Raw genomic sequence first — 22717 nt, forward strand, 5'->3', positions numbered from 1 at the left:
AATCTGTACTAGCCAGGGTTGCCATTATCAAAATGAACATTCTACCCAGAATGTTATAACTATTCAATGTACTGACATACAAATACAAGCTAACTTCTTCCATAAACTACACTTTTCTCTCTCTAAGTTTGTACGATATCCTAAATCAATCAGAGTTGCATATAAAAAAACTGATTCTCCTTAAAGAAAAAAGGAGGCTTAGCTCTCCCAGACTTTAAACTATACTATGACATAATAAGAGTCAACAGGTTACTGGCAATATCTGAATATAATCCAAGCAAAAAAATATGGTCTCCTACTTGGATAACCCTATACTATAACTATGTTAAATCATTAAACATAAATTCCCAGGATCTCCCTTTTTTGGGCAAAAATAGTTTGAAGAACATGAAGTTACATAAAACAATTGGAGACAAAATAAAGGCACTGCAAAAACTTATCAACTCACTGAATTTATATAATGCCTTTATTATAATACAACCTCTGCATATGACTCATAATCTTAGGATTATTGATAAAATGTTAAACTTAAAACCATACCCCTTGCTAAGGGAACTGATGGTATTAGACCTTTATTCATATAGGAATCAATCCCTCACAGAGCTGAGAACAACTATGAACTTACCTAAACAATACCTAATTATGCTAAGACAAATCAGAGATATATGTGCCAGTATACTAAATAATCCTACAATCACACAGAGAGACATAAATTTAGTCAAAGCACTCTGGTCTCTACTAAGACTGAGAAAGAACATGATATCCTGCTCGTACAAACGAATGATGCCAATAAAGTAAAAAGAAGATATTCTTTTCTCAAAATACTGGCATAGCATAGATCCACTAATTTCTAATGACCAAATGACTCAATCTATTCAAATAATTAAATATATTCCCTTCAGAAAACTGAGCTACACTCAGTTCATGATACTAAACAATCTGTACCTTACCCGACACAACCAAATTTAAACCTACTTCATCCCCCTTATGTTCACATTGTGATAGCCAGAATGCTGGCCTACTTCATATATTCTGGAGCTGTAAATGCTCATACAAATTATGGTGTTCACTCAAAGTCAGATTAAGCAAAATGGATATGAGAAATCTACATTATCCTGGAAATTTGCCCTATTACATGTTCACCCTGTGAAGCTAAAGAAACAACAAGAAAGAATATTAATTACACTATTCACACTTATAAAGTATTATATTACACTGAACTGGAAAGACAAAACTCTGATGTCTTGGAATTAATTAAGACAAATAGCTATTAGATACATAACAACAGATAGATTTTTGATGCATATCCAAAAACGAAATAAACATTTTGCTGAATTTTGGAACTCCCTAATGGATCATATGCTGAGATAACACCCATTGACTCCTACCAATGTCCAATTATTAGGGAATAAAACTGTATTTTTTTCTCTACACTCCGTCCGCAACACCTCTCCCCCGCCATCATTTACTTATAATCAATACACTTTTGGGACACTTGTTATAATCCAGCCTAATTTTATTCTTCCCAATAGAAAAATTACATACTAAGTACACCTGCAACATCATCATATTGGTTGTGTTTTACTGGCAAGCAGTACATATGTATATATGTATATAGTGTATTGAATGATTTAATGTTTCTCTCAACTTTTTTGCTAATCATATGTGATAACACCATCCTGTCACTCTATTATATTTCCTTGTACTTAACACTGTTATCTAACTATTTTTGTTTTCTGGTCTAATATGTTTGTTCTTGGTATTGAACTCAATGGAAATGTTATTTAAGAAATGTAAATAAAGAGATTGTTAAAAAAAAAAAAAAAAAAAAGATCTGCTGTTGATTTGTTTTATTAGCCATTTATTTTCCTATTCCAGGTTCAACACTTACCTTGATAATCCAGCAGCAGTGTTTTAATTCAGGGCTTACTCTGTGTGATGCGTGATGCTAACATTACAAATATATGGGTAAGTAAAGGTTCTGAGCATTGCCTGGCATCCATTTTACTGTATGTGTGTGGTTAGGATGACAGTTTTACCCTCTTAAGTGGTGAGCATGTGTGCTATCCGTTATCTCTTGGGTGAGTGCATATTGTGCATGCCTATGTCTACCTACACCCTCTGACTCCTCACCTGCATGTGGCTGTGGTGACCTTGCCAGTGGTGCCTCTTCAACTTTGTGTTCCTGTTGAAGCTGTTTTTTCAGGATAATATTGTGATGAATAGCACAGAAAGTGAAAATGTCAGCACAAGTACAGGGATTGTACTGCAGGGCTCCCCCTGTTGTATCTGGGCACCAGAACCATGACTTCAGCAGCCCAAAGACACTCTCTGTGATATTCTTTGTTTGAACATGTGCCTCATTATAGCATTCTTTTTTGGGTGGGTGTGCATTTCTGATAGGCATCATCAGCCACTGTTCGAGTACATACCCTGCATCCCCAATAAATGACCTTGTGGGGTATCACCCTTAGAAAACCTCTGGTACAGTTGAGAGTTGTGCCAAATATGGAAGTCATGGTAACTGTCTAAGTTACCAATATAGACATTCAGGATGATTCCCTTAGCGTTACACATAACATGGCAGTTAATGGAGTGGAAGCCCAGTCTGTTATGTACTCCCTTTCCTGTTCCCCAGATGGTGCTTTGATTTCAATGTGCATGCAGTCCAAGGTAGCTCTGTCCTCAGTTGTATGGGGAAAATGTATGTAGTCACTGGCATGTTGTAGCATAGCATTGAGGAATTGATGTAGGATCCTGGATGCTGATGCCTGTGACACCTTCAACATATCCCCTGTTGGTCTCTGAAAGGCTCCTGTAGCTAATATTCTAAGTGCTGCATGTACCTTATTCTCCATATGTATTGCTTCCTCTGGTTTTGCCTTTGCTCTTAGTTGAGAATGACAGATGTTGATGAGTTCCTGTAGTCTGTCTCTATTCACCATGTAGCACGCTACAATTTCCAGTTCATGCAGACCATGAAAAGCTATATCATAGGATCATAGGAGGTTACTAGGCTAATGGCCCTGGGGCCCTTACAAGCCTAGCCAAGAGTTTATCCCCAAAAAGAAACCTCAGTCAGCACCTGTCTCCCCTGTCAGTGAGGGACACAGGTGGAACCCCTGGGACAAATTTGTGGTTTCCCACTAATCATCAAGGTTGCGCTTGAAGAGGGTCAGCAATGTGGTCTGTTTGACATGTATGGGAAGTCTGTTCCAGAGACGGGGCAGCCTCTGGATGACAAACCTGTCTCCCCAGTGGGTTTTGTTAATGTCACATATTAGGTTCTAGCCTTTTGAGCAGATAGTACATGAGGAGTTAGACTTACGGATATGGAGTATCTCTAGTAGGGCAGGGTCCGAGATTGCCTTGTTGGCGAGACACAGATGACCTCTGAACAATCTGTAAGATACCGAGTAGAGTGATAATTTGAGCCTATCTGCATAGGACTGGTGTTGGACACCATGGATTCTCTTTGTGAGGTATTTCAGTGGCCTTTCCAGTTGGTGCAGATGTTTGAAGAGGTACATCCCAAACAGGGCATTATACTCAGTTATTGGTCTATATGGGGTCTAAACACCCTTCTCCTTCTTGCCCAAGGCCTATTAGCAACTGCAGCAGCAGCAGCATAGACTTTGTCCTGTTGGACATACACATTTGTAAGGACAACAGCAGTCCAAACATTGTTTCCATGTAGAGTAGTTCCCATGGCTGTATTCCAATAGGATTTGTAATTCGAGGCCAAAATCTGCACTGAGAGTACATGATTGCATTGTATCTTGCTGAATAGCACCTCCATCTTGGATTCATTAATTAGCATACAATTCAACTACTTATGCTTTAATTGGCATGCCACGATGTTTACTGTGTTGAATATGAAACTACAGTGATGTGTACATGCCTTAGCACACAGTGTAGGCTTTATTGAATCTAGCCCAATGTTTTCCTCTTTTCTTTTAAGTTTTAGTTTGCACGTGGAGAGGAATTTCCTTTTGCATTCACAGTGTCTCATTGATCTTTTGTTCGTGTTTCCATCATAGTACATACACCTACACACACACACACACACACACACACACACACACACACACACACACACACACACGCACGCACACACACACACACACACACACACACACACACACACACACACACACCCTCACACATGTGTATCTATATGTGCATGTTTGTGTGTGTGTGTGTGTGTGTGTGTGTGTGTGTGTGTGTGTGTGTCTCTGTACATTTGTCTGTATCTGTGAATATACCACCCCCCCCAAAAAGCAATCTTTTCTAAGTTTTTAACAGAAGTTTACTGAATCTGTTACCAATGAAAAGGCACTAATGATGTTACTTCTGATTATAAAAAAATGATGAATTTAAAGCTGCAAGTTTATTTATTCCACTTGAACAAAAATATATCAGTCTACTTGGTAAAAGAAAATGAAACAGTACCTTCAAATCACTTTCTCATTCTCAATGTATTCACATTGTCTGAGGCCTCTATGCTCTTTGTGTTACTCTGTTATTGTTGCTCGTTTACAAGTTTACAAGTGCATTGTGGATATCTGTGTTTCTTGCACCAGTAGTCTTGTCATATACTTAAACTACAAGTTTTAGGTCTGAGTATGTCCGTCACACTCCTCAGTCTTCAGGTCCTTCACCCTGTCACTCTAATACTGACTTGCAACACTGAAGGATACATTTCTCTGATTACATAAGCTACCTGTCTTTTCTGTGCTTTGGGTAAAGCAAGCAGGCCCTACCTATGATCCTGCTGTGATCTATTACAGCAGGCATACTTAGTTCAAAATGTCATTACTCCATTCTCACATAAGAGGTTGAGAGGTATGAATTCTGTCTTTTTCATGTTTAATTGGATGACCTAAAGGTCAGCCAGCTATGGGGCTTCCTTAAGGTCAGCTTGTCATGGACCAGAGAGCACTAGGGTTTCAGTTCCCAATTCTTCTTATAGATAAGGCAACCCAGTTATTATCAATGTTCTTTTCAAAGTCTCCCAGATCCTCTTTCATTACGAAGCTGGTTCATTATACCTTCTTCCCTTTGTTTAGGGCTCCTGTGTTTAAACTGAACAAGAATGCCATCACGGCCTTGATTAAGTTGAATCTACCTGTCAGTATACACTACCTTCTCCTTGATGTTGCTCTCCCCCTCTACTTTGATTTGAGTGGGTACCACCTTCTCACTCTCTTTTCTTTCCCTATATTGCCTTTTCACTTCAAGGGGTATATCAGAACAGACTCTATAAATGTTACTTCCTGCTTAACTAAGTGAACTAACAAAAATAGGGTCAGAACTTGCACTTTCATCATAAACTGAACTTCTGATCTGATTAAACTCTAACATAAAAGACTCGGAAGTGACACCTCCTAACTTTACCATAACTAGATTAGACTGAATAAAAAGGGCATTGGGGTAGCCCTGCTTTATCCTAACTCACATAACCTTATACTAACAAAATCTCTACTTTTTCTAATGCTGAAATGCTCATATCTTCCTAAATCTTAACAGGGCCAAAGAAATCTGCATCATAGTAGAATGTACTACCCAGGACAAAATATATCAGTCCTTGAAGACATTCTATCCTGGACTTCGCAAACAATCAAACATCATATTATTATCTTAGGAGACGTAAACTTAGATTGGCAAACTATATCATCAGACATACCATCAAATAGTATCAACCTCCATGTTTTTCCTCCACTTGTCTGTAGTCCTTTTCAGTATAATAAAGACTTTACTCAAAAATCTATTTTAGACTGGATTCTTGTATCACATCCCAATAATTCTACCTCTGCAGCTACTCTTTCTAATTCCCTTATTGACCATCGTCCCACATTTACCATCAGAGCTAATACTCACCAACCCAGAAAACACACTCTAAAATGTGAGTGTAACCCAAAAGTTTCAGTAAAGAGAAATTCAGTGAACTACGGGAAAAGCCGAAAGACACAACAATAACAACAACTTAAGAAAATAAATTGGACATCACTAAAACTTTTTCCTCACAGTGAAGTAGTACTACATTTCAATGCCACTTTTCTACATATACTTGATACTGTAACCCCAGTACGTACTAAGAGAATTAAAAAGAATACTGCCTGGGATGCCTGGAAGCATAAAAAATACTGCCTGGGATGCCTAGAAGCATAAAAAGAATACTGCCTGGGATGCCTGGAAGCATAAAAAGAATACTGCCTGGGATGCCTGGAAGCATAAAAAGAATACTGCCTGGGATGCCTGGAAGCATTAAAAGAATACTGCCTGGGATGCCTGGAAGCATAAAAAGAATATTGCCTGGGATGCCTGGAAGCATAAAAAGGATACTGCCTGGGATGCCTGGAAGCATAAAAAGAATACTGCCTGGGATGCCTGGAAGCATAAAAAGAATACTGCCTGGGATGCCTGGAAGCATAAAAAGAATACTGCCTGGGATGCCTGGAAGCATAAAAAGAATACTGCCTGGGATGCCTGGAAGCAAAATAAAAATGAGGAAAATCTCATTCGCTTCAGACAACTTCGCAACAACGTTAAAAAGCAAATGAACAAAGATAAACAATCATACTACACTCACGTTCAACATGAACACCAAACCAAGCACAAAAAATTCTGGTCTTCAATAACTACCTTACTTAACCCCAGGACAAATAAAGAACATTGCCCCAGTCCAGATACCACTCCTTCCCAAGTAGCTGCAGACTTCAATAATCACTTAATAAAATCTATAGCCAACCTAATCTTAAACACCAGCAGACCAAGCCCCTCCTCCTTTACTTCCATAGCCTCCCCAATAACATTTCTTCAGGTACATCTGACTCTCCCCACTGCAACAGCCAACATGCCACTTCGATAACTCAGCCACTTTGTCCTTTCAACCCACACCTACAACCCTCATAAAAAGACTATTGTAAAAACTGAAACCATGCTCTTCCTCTGCAGATAACCTGCCACCCCAATACCTTAAACTGTCTGCCAACTCGATTGAGTACCCCATCAGCATCCTAATCAATAGATCCATATCAGAATCACTAGTACCTAGCATATGGAAAATGTCTCGTATTATTCCCATTCACAAAGGGGGACATTCCAAAGAACTCATCAATTTCTGGCCCAAATCTATTCTATCTCCCATTTCCAAAATACTAGAGCAATGTATGCACCAACAACTAATGCAGTACCTTCTGCAAAATACCCTACTTACACATACTCAGCATGGTTTCCATCCAGACCACAGCACATCCAAAGCTCTACTATCCTTCACTAACTCCTTAAACAGCCTAGAGATGCAGAAAACTGTGTACCTGCATTATTTCTTGACCTCTAAAAAGCATTTGACACTATCTCTCACCCCTTACTTCTGGATAGGCTCTCCAAACAAGGGTTTACCCAGTCATCTACTACTGTGGTTCCACAGCCACCTATCTGATCGAAAAGAAGCCGTTCAATGTTGAAATGAATTCTCTCTTTCTTCATAACCTCATAGGGGTCCTACAAGACTCCATTCTTGGTCCCTTACTGTTTAATATATTTACAAATAACCTATATACTTCCTCATCCCCTGAAATACTCATACAATATGCAAAATATTCCACTATTGCCTTCACCTCTCCCACACTTCCCCAACTATTCTCCAACACACAAAAAACTTTTAGCACTGCAGAAACCTGACTAATTCTCAACTATTACTTACCCCTTAAAAAAAAAAAAAAAAAAAAAAAAAAAAACTCCTACTCTTTCAGCCAAAAAAATCATCCTACTGACATAAATCAATTCACGATACATTCAGCTGACAATACAATTACTGAAATAGCCCATCACATGAAACTGGTGGCAGTCACTATTGATAATGAATTGAAATTTGACCTTCACATCCTGCAAAATATTAAGAAAACTCACCAGAAACTAGAGATTCTCTACAGAAACAAACACTTTCTAAACACCTCGACTAAAGTCATTCTGGCTAAAACTTTCCTGCTCCCATCCCTACACTATTCTTGCTAACTTACAGACCTCTATTAGATCCAACATGGAACAATGTTACAACAAAGTGCAAAGTTTGCCACAACTCTAATATCTACATGCATCATTGTACACCACTACATGACCTTAATTGGCTTGAACTCCCAAACCACCTCCATTACATCCAGCATTTAAGTGTACACAACATAATTTACAAACCTGTAGCCTGCTCAGTTCTGAGCAACATAGTCAAACCTTACAAACATAACAGAACTCTAAGGTGTGATGACAAAAATTTTTTTGCTATCACCAAGCCTTCTAAAATACAAAGACAGTGCCTATTCTCTTACTCTGTTGCAAAGATTTGGAACTCTCTCCCCCTACCTAAGAACAATTCCTGGCCTAGTAACCTTCAAAAGTGTTTTAAACAATATCTAAATAATTTATGTCTGTGCTCCCGCTGTGCTACTGGCTATTATACCATGATCTGATTGGCCAGCGTGAGTTATACTAATGGAAAAGGTCCTTTTCCATTAGTTAAATGGGTTTAACATAGCGAGACAACTAAATAATAGCGGAGATCTCCGTTGCTTATTTTTAAAGCTGTCTGTTAAACCCATTTAACATAGATGTACTTCTTTTCTTAAATAATGTCTTATTGCTATAATATCATCTTTATACTTTCCCTTTATGCTTGTTTCACTTCACTGCTTAAGCCTCTTCAATGTCGACTTTATGACCATATTAAATAATACTGACAAAAACTGCTTAATAAAAAAAAAAGATCTGTCTCTCCAGTCCCCACATCCTACACTTTCCCTTTACTCTACTAACGTTTATCTTTATCTTTATTCTGTGGAAATTTGAGCATAATTACCACTGTCAAAAATATATATACTATACTGTTTCACCAGTTAGATACCTGTTGTTGTTATGTTGTTGTCGAATTCCTCAGTCATTTCTGGAATATGGAACTCCTACTTTTCCTTGCTATGTAACTGTAATATATTTGTGACATGTCTTTATAGTATGTCTGTAATTGGAACTTTTCTCCCCAGGTCTCCACTAAAAATGGGTTCTTTCTTGACCCAGTCCAACAATCACGGTAAACAAATGTCAAATAAATAAATAAATAAAATATTCTTTTTAAGTCACATACAAAATTCAGGTCCCTAGAACTTGTATTTCTGGTACCCTTTGACTTACGAATATGTAGCAGATTCATAAGTGTAGTGTTTGCAGATGCCTTGTTAGCCAAGCATACATCACCCCCTCAGCAGTCTATAGGAAACTGCGTAGAGAGAAAGGGTTTAAGATGCTCTTTGTTACACATTGTATTCTTTATGTAAGGAACCTCTGAGGTCATCTAGTTGCTGTATATGCCTGGCCAATTATATAAGAAAGGGAGCACTGTACTCTATGATTAGTCTGATAATGAAGGAGTACAGTGGAATAATGACCTCTTTGAACCTAGATGCCATGCCCTTACGTATAAGTGGTGCAACATAAAAGGATTTCCTCACCACTGTAGTCACATGGTGGTCAAAGGTAAGGTACTATCTATGTGCATACCTAGATCCTTGACCGCTGTGTTGACTCTTAGGGGTGTATTATTAACACAGTAATTAGCCAGGATGATTGACTTCCCAAAGGGTACAATTATGCATTTCTTAGCATTGCATTTAAAACCATGGCTTTGGCACCATTTGTTAGTCAGAGACAGAGGTTCTTGAAAACTGCTAGTGTCTGCAGGGAAGTTGATTGTAAACCCCCAGCTTGCGATCATCTGCAAACTGAGTCAGCCATAAACCTTCAGCATTTGCCTCCATTTCAGGGAAATAGATGCCAAAATGGAGTGAGCCCACTATAGACCCTTGGAGGAATCCACTTGTGACTGGCCTCTTGGTGGAGGCGGCCTCACCTATTTTGACCTCCTGGGTCCTATCAGTGAAACAGCTGGCTATCCAGTGGGTATAAAAGGGCTTATACCTAAATTAGTGAGCTTCATTGTAATCCTTGAGTGGGGTATTGTATCAAAAGCATTATTCAGGTTGAGTTAAGCTGTATGCACAGTCTTACCTTCATCCAATGCTTTATATATATATATATATATATATATATATATATATATATATATATATATATATTTTTTTTTTCTTGGGTGGGACAGACCCATTTTCCAAGGAGCAGCAAGGAGTGGGGGAATGAAGAATGGTATAAGGAAAGAAGCAGGGACAGATAAATGAAAGAGACAAACAATCGAGACATAGTCTGACAGTGGAGATACTGACACAAGAAGGCACCACTCTGGTGAGAGAGATACAGATTGAATAAGAGGAAGACTGGACATCTATCAAAGCATGGGGAATGACACATAAGGAGGCAAACACCAAAATGCGATATATGAAGGAGCAGGCAGGGCCTGCCTGATGAATCCAAGGAGGATCCCCTTCAAATGATGGTCAACTTATTGGTTGACACCATGAGTGTGTATCACCTCTAGTGATATGATGGACAGGGCTGGTTGGCAGTGTAACTCTACTAACCACACATGAAGTTGCCACGGGATGCCATTGCAAGCTTCCAATTGCTGGTACATCATTGTTCTTACCAGCCACCTTACTTGATGGAGAATGACTCAGGCAGACCCTTGTGGTCCACTTTACGAGATGAAGCTTTCTGGAGCATGGCATCTCATTGAAGGTAGTTTCGGCGAATGCATTCGCCAAAACTACCTTCAATGAGATGGTAGTTTCGGCGAATGCATTCTATAAAAACCACTTTCACTGACAGTGGAGATTGCCTTTTCTCCACTGTTGTGCAACCTTAGAGTTGGTATATATAATTCCATAGGTGTGGGGAGTGCAGGGGCTGGGGGGGGTCTTGTTTCCCTGCAAAAAAATAAAAAAATCTTTTCATATTTGATGAAGGTGATTTTTCTGAACTGATCCTTTTTCAGACCAGGATTTTGTGATTTTAAGTCCTTCTGCTGTTGGTTCCTGGTTCCTTATATTTGCCAAAACTGCCTTCAGTGAACTGACATGAATCTGAAGCCTATATTTTCATTTTGAAGGGTAGTCTCAGAGGCTACTATCAAGCCCTACAGGTCACCTTTTATTAGGCCTGAAGACTGCTGATAATTCAATAAGCATGGTAGTCAGTGCAGTGCTAGGTGGCTGTAGATGTAACTCAGCCTATAACACAGGTGAATCTTTTGAAAGAGAAAATACAATAAAAGAGAAACAAATGCAATGGATTAGTACATGCTTATGACAATTTATTAAGATATTGCAGTACCGACAACTGGTGACAGGCATTAGTTTTGTATATGGTGGTCAACATACTGCCCTAGTAAATACTCTGCATAGTTCAGCATGTAAACAAAGAGTTTTGTTTTCTGACTGCAGGACAGACCTAAAGAGGCCATGTTCACTCTGCAGGTCAGAACAAAGAGGAAATCTGTAGCCTGATGGACACATACACAAGTACTGGATACTACATGATGTGCATCACTGGGGAGTAAGCCTGTGTAATACAAAATTTCACCAGTTCAGACAGGTGTCAATATGAACTACAGTGGCCAGACATGTACTGTGTGATGGCCTGCAAACCCAGGCATGGGCTGAGACAAGAGTATGCTGTCTGTTGCTGATAATGCATCACATTATAGCTGTGATTTAGAGACAACGAGATAATCACATTAAATCAGTTAATTACATAATTTCTGTGTTCCGCATCTTGTTTTAACAGGATAAAAAATACAATGTCACCCTAGTGCAGGAGACCATATTATGACAAGCAATGTTGGAGATGGAATATAGTGGAAGATAGAGTATATTGTCATATAAGCCAACTGACAGCAGACAGGGCAGCTGATAATGAACATCAGGACTGCAGTATGAACACAGCAATGCAAAAAAGCAAGAGGGACAAATACTGAGCTGACAAGTATCTGGAGAGTAATACAGTACAAGGGGATTCACTATACAATCTCGAAATACTGAAATGTTGAATTTCAATATTTTGAGACTGAATAGTCGAAAAACCACATACACGAAAACACACAATCACAGATACTACAATCGCGATCTTTCACACACACACACACACACACACACACACACACACACACACACACACACACACACACACACACACACACACACACACACACACACACACAAACCAGGACATAATCACACACACACACTCACACACACACACACACACACACACACACACACACACACACACACACACACACACACACACACACACACACACACCTACCTAACTAAATAAACATAACAACACACACAAACACACTTAATCTACCTATACCCCCACGTGGGGGGCTGTGCACACTACACAACCCCTACTTATATATTCTAACTCAGAGGTTGCACTAAATACACAAACACACAAAAAACACTACCACACACACTCACACAGACTAAAATCCCTACCCATTATCCTTAAACACACAACACTTACCTGAAACCCCAGATAAATCCACAAACCGCACCACACATCACAAACATGACACCACGATAGCAGCAGATTTGACATTTGCAGATTCGGCATAGTGTAGTTTCGGTTAACTGCACTTTCCACTATTCGGTCTCGACGTACTGAATTTCTACATTTCAGTATGTCAAGATTGTCTAGTGTATCCAGAACAAGGCGTGGACAAGAAGCTGTTATGCTGTGAGAGGTCTTCCTGATAGGGGCAGAGTACAAGGTCAAGACAGGCTGTAATCCTGCTATGGGGGTGGGGGGGTCTCCCTGACAGGGGATGGAGTACAAGTCAGGATAGATTAGTCATGTTATAAGGGGTCTCCTTGAATGGCAGCAGGAAAGAATGTTAGGACAAGTTATTTTCTTGCTGTGTAGGGTATGCAAACATGTACCATATGGATACAGACTGCCAGACATGCTACAGGGTTTGTGAAGCCCCCTGTATGTAGACCACAGCATGTGCTGTCGGCACAGTGCTGACAAATGGCAAGCACTGGTAACTTGCCCTGTGTTGCCATTACTTTGGCCCACAACTTGAGTTCTGACTGCATATTAGCTGGGAAATTACTAATCAACAAGGACTGTCATGCATACATTCACCAGCCCTGATCCAAGTGTTCATCCCACAGGGGAGCACATCTTGTCATGGGACTGAGAGCATATCAGGTACCATAAAAGTTCACAACCCTGGAAACAGAGATGTTGCTATAGGCTCTACACATATAAGGGGAAAGCACACATGACATTCTAGTCTCAACTGTAGCAGAGAGAGGTGCATTATATCAATTTTGTGAGCGGCCATAACAGAGTAGGATTGCATATGCATTTCAGGGTCACCAGCATTATAGTGGATACAAAGATCAAAGTACAGGAAATGATCAGAGACAGTTCAGTCTCAGTAGAAAGATGACAAGCATAGAGTGGGTGTCACAGAGGTGGAAGAATTCCTATTCTTTCTGCCTTGGGAAGGTGCAAGAGCTCCCATACATGGTGGTGGCTTGGATGTGTAGCTAGACTGGTAATAACTGCCTGGTGCCTCATAGGGGAGGAACTAGGTAAGTGCCAGTATGTTCCATGTAGTGACCTAGTAGTGTAAATTGTGTAGACAGCAGAACAAAATTAATGTCTGTCTTCCATGGACATTAAAGATAGAGGTGTAGCTAGAGTGGGGTGAAGGGGGAATCTACTCTGAGGGCAAAGTTTTAGGGGGCAAATCAACAGTTGCTGCTCAATCATCAGTGCATTGCCAATATTCAGAAATGGCAGTATTGCATTTGTGGTCAGTAGTGAAGCACTGTAATGCTCTGTTTATGGCTTAACTCATTATAGCCAAGTGCCACAGCACTGGTCTATATTAGATTCTCGAAAGCCGACAATGTCGAATCTGACATTGTCAATGTGAGAATAGCGAAACTGCCGAACATCAAACAAGTAAATGGAAATCTCCGTAAGGGGAGATTTCCATTTGTTTCAATGTAGTGCATGTGTATATTTAAGTAGCGGGGGGTGTGAGGGGGTGCAGTCCCTTCCTACACTATTTAGGTTTTTGTTGTTGTTTTTATTTTTTTTTCTGAACATTCGATGTTTTAACAGTTCAATCACTAAAGGTCGACCTTTAGTGATTCGAACTGTTAAATATTCAATGTTCTAGTATAGACCCCTCACAGTGCAGCAGTGCAGCGGTAGCATTGTCTCCTCACAGCAAGAGGTTCTATGGTTTGATTCTAGGCTGGAGTGCCTTCTGTGTGGAGTCTGTATGTTCTCCCTGTGTTTGTGTGGGTTTCCTCCTGGTGCTCCGGTTTCCTCCCATGTTACAAAGACATGCATCTGGAGCATTTCTCCCTGGGCATCCACTAAAAATTGCTTTGCTCCACTTCAGACTTTCCTGGTTAGCAAGTGTAAAATAAATAAGTGACGCCTCCAGGTACATCTGCAGTTAACTCCTAATGATGCCTCTAGGCATCAAACATTGCTTGTTCATGTTTGCATAAATAATTCCAAAACCATGCTATATAGAAGATTTTAAAACATTTCATCTTAAAGTTTACACAATGGAAAACTCAACTGCATTAATATTTGACTGCTGTCTAGTGCAGGTAAAAAGATATTAACTGTTGTTTTCATGACATTCATTATATAGATACAGTTTTTACATATTTCTAAATATCTCAACAACCAAGTAACACAGACAGAACTCCTTAGCTTCATATGAAAGCTCTCAGTTAGATAAAATGCTGTTGACAGTGTGTGTGTAACTTGAGTGGTTGCTCACATATTGTAAGCTGTTTATAAAATATTACAAATGTAATAGTTACTGTGTTTACCGTGACTTATAAAATTCGGTTTTAGACCCAGAGCCTAAAGAACACTATCCGCATAAAAATAATTTGTGCTGGAGAATTTGCCATTTATACTTCTTTCATAATCCCTATGGTTCTAGAAATATGAACATTTGTTTGAAATGTGAGGACATAATTTGATTCTTTCAAAAGGTTTAGGCTCTGCCTATTGAAAGTTACAGTGCAAACTTCCTGAGCTCCATAGGAGTGAATGAGTTAAACTCTAACAGCAGCAGCTTAAAGGAGAAATTTTTCTTGTTTTTTTTTAACTCCTCAGCTTAAAGTTGAGTGGGGGCTCAAGATTAGCGAATGGCACCAGCTGTAAGAAAAGTTGGCTACACCTCACACTGGCTATGCAGCCATGACAGCCTGCACATAATAGGCATGCTACAGATTAATAAGTGGCCATGGGAGTGGTATCTGTGATCCAGCATAATCACAGGCATGCTATCTGTATTCTATCTTTCGACTAGACTAGAAGAGGCACCAGTACAAAAGGTCAGAACATGCTTAATATATTTTCTGCTGTTGTAGAGCATGACGAAAAGATGTCCACTTCTTCCACTGTTTTACACTCATGGTTAAATTAATAAAAGTCCAGTTTAAATTATTTCATAAAGGTAAAGCAGTAAGTCTACCACCACCGCCATATAGATCCTTCAGCTGTAGCTGGTATGTGGACATTTCTGTTATGGACTCTGTCAAAAACATGGATTCAAGTTTGCTTGCAGTTCCTGAGGTCATTAACCCCTTTACAGCTGTCTCATGACTGTGGCTCATCCATGATACATTTCATGGTTACTTTCTCAGTGAAGGTAGCTTTGACTGCATAGAGCATCATTTTCCAAATTAATACCAACATGAATCACTTCAAGATCAAAATAGACAAAAGCAAATATGATCTGTTAAGTATACACTTAAGAGAATTAATTCAACAATGAAATGCTTCATTTCTCATTTTGTTGCAAGGAAGGGGTAAAAGGTTAGTAAAAATGAAAATGCTACTTAAAAACAAACTTTTTTTTCATAACATATCCCCCAGCATACTCTCTTCTAAAGGATTGACAAATTCCAAGACCTGATATTTAGGTTTCAGTGAGAAAAGGAGTGATTAACAATTAAAATGAAATTTTACTACCCTATTGAGAAAATAGCGAAGGGGTGTCTAATCTTCCGCTATATCCTTTTATGGTTGCACTACAGCTAAAAGTAATGCTATACTGAAAAGTCCAACTACCTGGTTTGTTTTGGGAAAAGCTTCCAGCTTTTTTAATTCAATCTGTGACAACAAAGGAGTACAGATAAATAATAAACCAATTAATTGTGACAATTGGCTCAGAAAAATTTTCTTTTCCTCAGTTCTGGAAGTCCCCAAGTCACTAGATATAGACATTCACTCTAACATACAGACACGCTGCTAAGACTTGCCTCCAGCTTCTGCTACCTACAAGTCAGATCATATGTTTATATATTTTTTTATAAAATGAAAACTAAAAAGGTCACAGGTATGATTTATTTCCATAAGAACACAGACTTACTTGTTACTTGTAAGGATTACATTAAGATCTCACTATAGTATAAATATCTGTTAACTAGTTATAGCTCTATTTCTGATGGAAGCAATGAAGTAGAGCAACTTTGTAGGTCAGTCTAGTTCAGAGAAGGAGTCTGTGTTGATGCTGTGAAGTTGAAAATAATGCAGTGTAGCTCTACTGCTGGCATTTACTCTCCTTAGTGTACTACAGGAATAGCAAACGCCTCTAGTCAGGATCAGAAGGGGTAAACAAGCTAGAACACACACTTGGCATTATAACGAGAATATGCTGGATATATTAAACAATAATACACTCGTGCTCAGTACACAATTCCTGGAATCAGGTTTGCCATCAGGAAAGGCACTGGCCTATTTTTCCTACTTATTTCATATTTGGAAGACTGATTTCTAGATGTTTGCCTCTTGAATTCACACTCACCAACCAGTACAAAGAATTGGCAAGACAAAAACCATACTGGTTGGCAGCAGCTTATCCTTAGACATTTAGATTTTGAGGTAACTGTTTGAAATGTCAGGACTTTTCCCACAAGAAAAATGATGTTGTGTATCCAAATAGGACATTGAGGGCCAGGCATTTATAAGCTGCCTCTGTCTATAAGGGGCATGGGGGCCAGGCCCAGTGTAAACTTCCTATTTCCCATCCAGTTGATTAAGTTGTGCTTAAACTGGGTAATGGACAAACTCAGCTTCATGTGGATGGGAGCTTGTTCATTAGGAGGGACAGTCTCTGAGACGCAAATCTGTCTCTCCAGCATGTACTGTTTAAGTCACAGAAAACATTCCAGTCCCTAGACCTTGTATTTTTGGTATTGTTTGAATTACGAATATGTAGGAGATTTATAAGTGTGGGTTTTGCAGATGACTTGTAAGCTAGGCATAGATCAACCATCAGCAATCTGTAGGAGACTGAGTAGTGGGGAAGGGCTTTAAGGCACTCTGCGTATGTCAGGTTTGTTATGCCTTATATCCTTTTTGTATGGAACCCTTGAGTTTGCTCTAGTTGCTGCATATGCCTAGTCAGATACATACCAAGGGGAGCATTGTAATTTATGATTGGTCTGATAAGGGTGGAGTACAGTGGGATGATGACCTCTTTGGACTTAGACGTCATGCCCTTACTTATAAGTTGCACAATGTAAAAGAATTTCCTCACTACTGTGGACACATCGTGGTCGAAGGTAAGACTGCAGTCTATGTGCATTCCTCAAATCCCTGACCATTGGGTCAACAATTACAGGTGTATTATCAACATGGTAATTAGCCAGGATGGTTGCCTTCTCAAAGTGGGCAATTATGCATTTCTTAGCATTTCGTTTAAGACCATGCCTTTGGCACCATTTGTTAGTCAGAGATGGGTCTTCTTTCAGAGTGCTAGTGTCTGCAGGGGAGTCAATGATAACCTCCAGCCTGCAATTATCTGCAAACTTAGTCAGCCATAAACTTTCATCATTTGCTTCCATTTCAGAAAAATAGATGTCAAAAAGGACCAAACCCATTACTAAGACCTGTTAGTGACTGGCTTCTTTCTGGAGGTGGCCTCAACTGTTTTGATCTCAGGGGGTCCTATCAGTGAACCAGTTGGCTATCCAGCAGGTGATAAAAGGGTTTATACCTAAATTAGTAAGCATTTGTTAGTAGTGTCTGATAAAGAAACATTAGGTTAAATCTACTGACAAAGCTTGGGACTTTGTACCAGGTTGAGATCCCTCATTTGAAGGTAGATTATCTGTACAGAGAATCTCAGCTATGGCTAACTAACTGGTCACACATTTTGAGTGGTTGACAGGTAGTGCAACATAGCCTGTCTTGCCACTCAGCTTGCTTTACCTACTTCACAATGTGAAGCATCTGCTGTGCATTGCTCTGCATCTACTCTGCATTTTACTGGCAAGATAGCTGCTATGAGGTCATCTCTTACTGCTAATGACTCCATGGACCTAACAGGTGTTTTGAGCAAGGTGCTTTTCTTTGGAGTATTTAATATCTGTAATTATGGTGAGATTTTGTCCCTGATCTTATATTTCCATCCTATGCAATTTGGTCTAGATCCTTGTTCATGAAGGATAGCTTTTGGTTAGTCTTGATGTTGTCAGTCCACTTAATTATCTTGTCTTCATTTTATCCTTGAGGACTAGAGTCTCTCCTAGGGCCTTGAATGATGTTCTGGTGACTTCTGTCCTCACATAAACATCTCTTGTCCCCAGTGGTCTTGACTTCTACTCAATTTCTAATGTTTCTTCTATTAAGGTTATTGCGAATGTAATTTACTCACAACTTCAGTCTTATTTCATTGGCTTTGGCATTGGCAGTGAACTCATGGATCCATTTTATCAGGTTTTCAAATGTCAGAGCAGTGAGACTGCTTCTTGTGACTAAAGATCAACAGTGTTATGCAGCACTTGTCTTACTAGACCGTTCAGCTGCTTACCATTGATCATGATATCTTGACAAAGCATTTCAGATCTTAGTGTGGCCTCTCCTCTATGATCTTGGAGTAGCTTGTGTGAAGATATGGGTGAAGGCTGCCAGCCTAGCCAGATAGAATTTTGGAGATAATTCTGATATCTGTAAATATTAATGTAAACCACAGGCTTGTTGTTTTAAATGGTAAAAATAGACTTACATGTGGAACTGAAAAAAATGTAAAAACAGTGCACTCTGCTGTAAGGAAGCTAAGTCAAGCATTTTAGACTGTCTTTGATCTTTAAAGTTGGCTCCAGCCAGTCTAGATGAAGACATTATTTATATTGTTTTAACCAAGAGTTAAATTGCTAGAGTTAAACATGCAAATGCATTTTATTGATCTGCTTCCTGACCAGCTGCAAGATAACACAAGGAGATGTTAAGAAGGTAAATGTAGTTTCTGTTAGCCTAGGAACCCAGGGAAGTGTGAAGAATGATGTAATGGGAATTAGGAATGTGATTTTAAAAACAGAAAGAATCAGAGAGCATTAAGCATTTTTGTCTTGAGCATCCAACTCAGCACTGCCTTTTCTCTATATATAAGTTTATCTTAGACTTGTGTTTTTCTCTTAGAAATAGCTAGAAACTAGAAATATTAGACTAAATGTTTTTCTGTGATGTCAGAACTGTACTACTGAATTATTTTAAGTATTTCTCTGTGATCTCTGAACTCACTGTGCAGTAAAAAGTATTGTCTTGTATTTTGACTATTTGTTATTAAATATTTTTAAACCCTTTCAACTGTGGCTGTTTTTGTAGAGATAATTTAAACCCTTTAGAGTACTTGCATGCCTTTGGTAAAATTGTACAAACCCACTCTAATAGCTTTAGCCCTGGGCTATACTACCAATTGGATAATAATATTGCACAGTAAGGGCCTTTGAGTAGCTGATAAATATTAGCGGGTGGGGGCAGCTGGTACTACTGTATAGTCTTGGAAAAAGGGGCACAGCTGAAGAACCTGTGCCGGACTTCCCCAGGAGTGTCTGTGTGGTTGTATAACCTCTTCTCAAAGTGTGTGTGTGTGTGTGTGTGTGTGTGTGTGTGTGTGTGTGTGTGTGTGTGTGTGTGAGCTACTTGGGCAGGGACATGAAGCACTGGTTGGACAGAGAGGATGCTGGAGGTTTTAGCTTGCCCACTAGGCTGAGATCTGGACCATATAGCTGTGCCAGTGGGGAATCTTGTTGGGGACCTGGAGAGCAAGGGAGCGACCAGCCCCAGACTGACTGTGACCTCTGTGTTCTCTTAGGGGAAAATTGCAATTTACTGTGTGTATTTCTTATCCTGTCCTCCTATATGAGATGCCCCTCACTGGTGTTAGTGGTGAGGATTTAGGTTCCTTGATTGCTGGGCCAAGACATGAGGTTCCTTGATTGCTGGGCCAAGACATGGATGTCACATATTGTTTGGCAGTGGTGAGATATCCACATCACATATTAATTGGTGGCAAATACTTATTGGCTTGTAGTGGTGTAGGTAGAGTGAATTCATGTAGCTTGTGTACAGTGAGCTCTTTCGTACTCTAAATCAGCCATGCAGTGAATACTCAGAGTTCAGATCACAATTGTTTTATTTTTTTTGTTAGCTTACTTAGTTAGGGTGAGCAGGCAGCATGTCAGCAGAAGAGTATGGAAAGCTGAGCAGGAGCCAGCTGGCGGAGATGTGCCAAGCTAGGAGACTGGTGCATGGAAACATGACTAAAGCAGACCTCATTGTAGCCTTGGTTACAGGTGCATCAGAAAACAGCAACCAGAAGGACAATCAGACTGGCAGTGGAGATATAATACCTTCGGGGAATAGACAGCTCAACCTTTCTACAGAGGACTTAAAAATCTATCGGGAGCTAAAGAGACTTGAGTTGGAGTCCAGGCGTGTGGAAATAGAAGCAACTGAGAGACTGAGGTGTCTAGAGAGTAAGGACAATGAGAGACTGTGACATTTCCAGGCTGAGGAGAATGAGAAACTGCTACAACTGGAAGATGAGGAAAAGGAGAGGCAGAGGCAGCATGAGAAGGAGATGCTGACTCTTTGCCAGAGTCATGGAGGTAATGGGGAAGGGAGTAACCTGACACCAGAAGCACAACAGGTCAATAAATTTCTTCTGCAGTTTAAAGAGGGGGATAATTTTGATAGTTTCATTCATATGTTTAAGAGAATATGCAAACAGTATGGTGTTGACCAAGGGCTCAGGGTACAGTACATGACCCCCTTACTCCATGGTAAAGCTGTAACTGTTTTGCTAAAAATGTCTGACGTTGCATGTTTTGATTATACTGCTGATAAAAATCACCTGTTAGAATTGTTTAAGCTAACACCTGAAATGTATAGGAAAAACTGGTAAAATAACAAAAAGGCAAGCAGGCTGTAAGTACTCCAAACCACACTATTTATTGTGAGTGCTTTGTTAGAGAAACAGAGAAAAATATGTAAGGGTAGTTTTGGTATGGCAAAATGTGGTAGTTGCCCTAAGTGTAAATTTATTAAGACGGGCAATAAACTTTGTATTTGGGATAGAACATACAATATAGAAGGCAAATTTAACTGTGACACCAAAGGGGTAGTCTATGTAGCCTTATGCGAGAGGTGCGCATCATACTACATTGGCAAAACCAAAAGAAAAATAAAACAAAGGATATATAATCACCAGTACAGCATTCACAGACAGATTACTACAAATGCGTTGGCAAAACACATTTTGGATTACCCCACTCACAAGTTTGTGTTTGCAGTAATACAACAGTTAGAAAATAATATATACGAGGAGGTCCATGGGATCTTAAACTTGAGGAATGTGAGCTTATGTGGCAAGTTCGCTCATTGGCCCACATGCCTCCTGGCCTTAATGAAGATGTATCAATCAAATGCCTTTTAAAACTTAAAGCACTTGCTAGGTAGTGCCTATAGCTTGTGCACCCACACTTCAGTTTTTCTAACTAAGTGTTTAAGTATATTTTGTATGCCTTTCTACAGTAAGTGTCACACTGGCCTTTGTTTGCCTACTTATAGTCAGTGTCATATTTACCATAAGGTTGCACTTATATATACTTGTCTACTGGACCATGTTTTTTGGTCTTTTATTCACACACACACACACACACACACACACATATATATATATATATATATATATATATATATATATATATATATAGATATATATACATATATATATATGTATATATATATATATATATATGTATATATTTATTTGCGAACATAAGTTGCATTTTTAAATGTAGGAATATTAAGTAAAAATCATTCAAGTTTTAATTTTTACTTTATAATTAGTCACACTTGTATCAACTATGTGTTTAGCTCCCCTAGTATTTTAGCTGAAAGGGTATTACACCTTGTTAATTTTTAATCTTTAAAGTATATATTTTTATTATATGCATGTATTTATGTATAGATTTCTGATATGTTTTGTATATGGTTTAAAGTGTATATATTGTAAATGGAGAAGATATCTTGTATTAGTTGAATTGTTTACTATTGCCACAATGGAGTTAGATGTTTTATAACCCTACATGAATTAGTGAATGTAATTTACTGATGGTTAATTTGTTATTGGTTTAATTCCTTCCACTTGTAAGTATATAAAGTGGTTAAATGTTGTCTTTTCGTTTGTCTGATGAAGTTGGAGCATTGTCTCTGATGAAAGCATTCACAATAAATAGTGTGGTTTTGAGTACTTGCAGCCTGCTTGCTTTTTTGTTATTTTACCAGTTTGTTCTTTTTTGGAGTTCTTTCACGTATAGGAAAAAGTTTTGTGAGCATAGACGCAAGGCAGATTAAAGTGTGTGTGAATATGTTGCTGAACTGGGCACTTATTTCCATGGGTGGGTGAGTGGATGTCAGGTCATCA

General features: G+C 39.1%; 1 protein-coding gene across 2 annotated transcripts in view; it reads left to right on the forward strand.

Moving 5' to 3' along the window:
• Positions 1-22717, forward strand: part of EPYC (epiphycan) — a 316403-nt gene that overhangs the window by 30247 nt on the left and 263439 nt on the right. Inside the window, exon 2 of one of the 2 annotated variants that reach the window (XM_044087857.1) lies at positions 1879-1968. The exons of the other annotated variant lie outside the window; for it this stretch is intronic. Coding sequence (XP_043943792.1) covers positions 1946-1968 — 23 coding nt within the window. The 5' untranslated portion in view covers positions 1879-1945. The remainder of the gene's footprint in view (positions 1-1878; positions 1969-22717) is intronic. 2 annotated transcript variants of the gene reach the window in all.

Source organism: Protopterus annectens, chromosome 11.part0 (assembly GCF_019279795.1).
Source record: "Protopterus annectens isolate FY-2018-M chromosome 11.part0, PAN1.0, whole genome shotgun sequence".
NCBI lineage: Eukaryota > Metazoa > Chordata > Ceratodontiformes > Protopteridae > Protopterus > Protopterus annectens.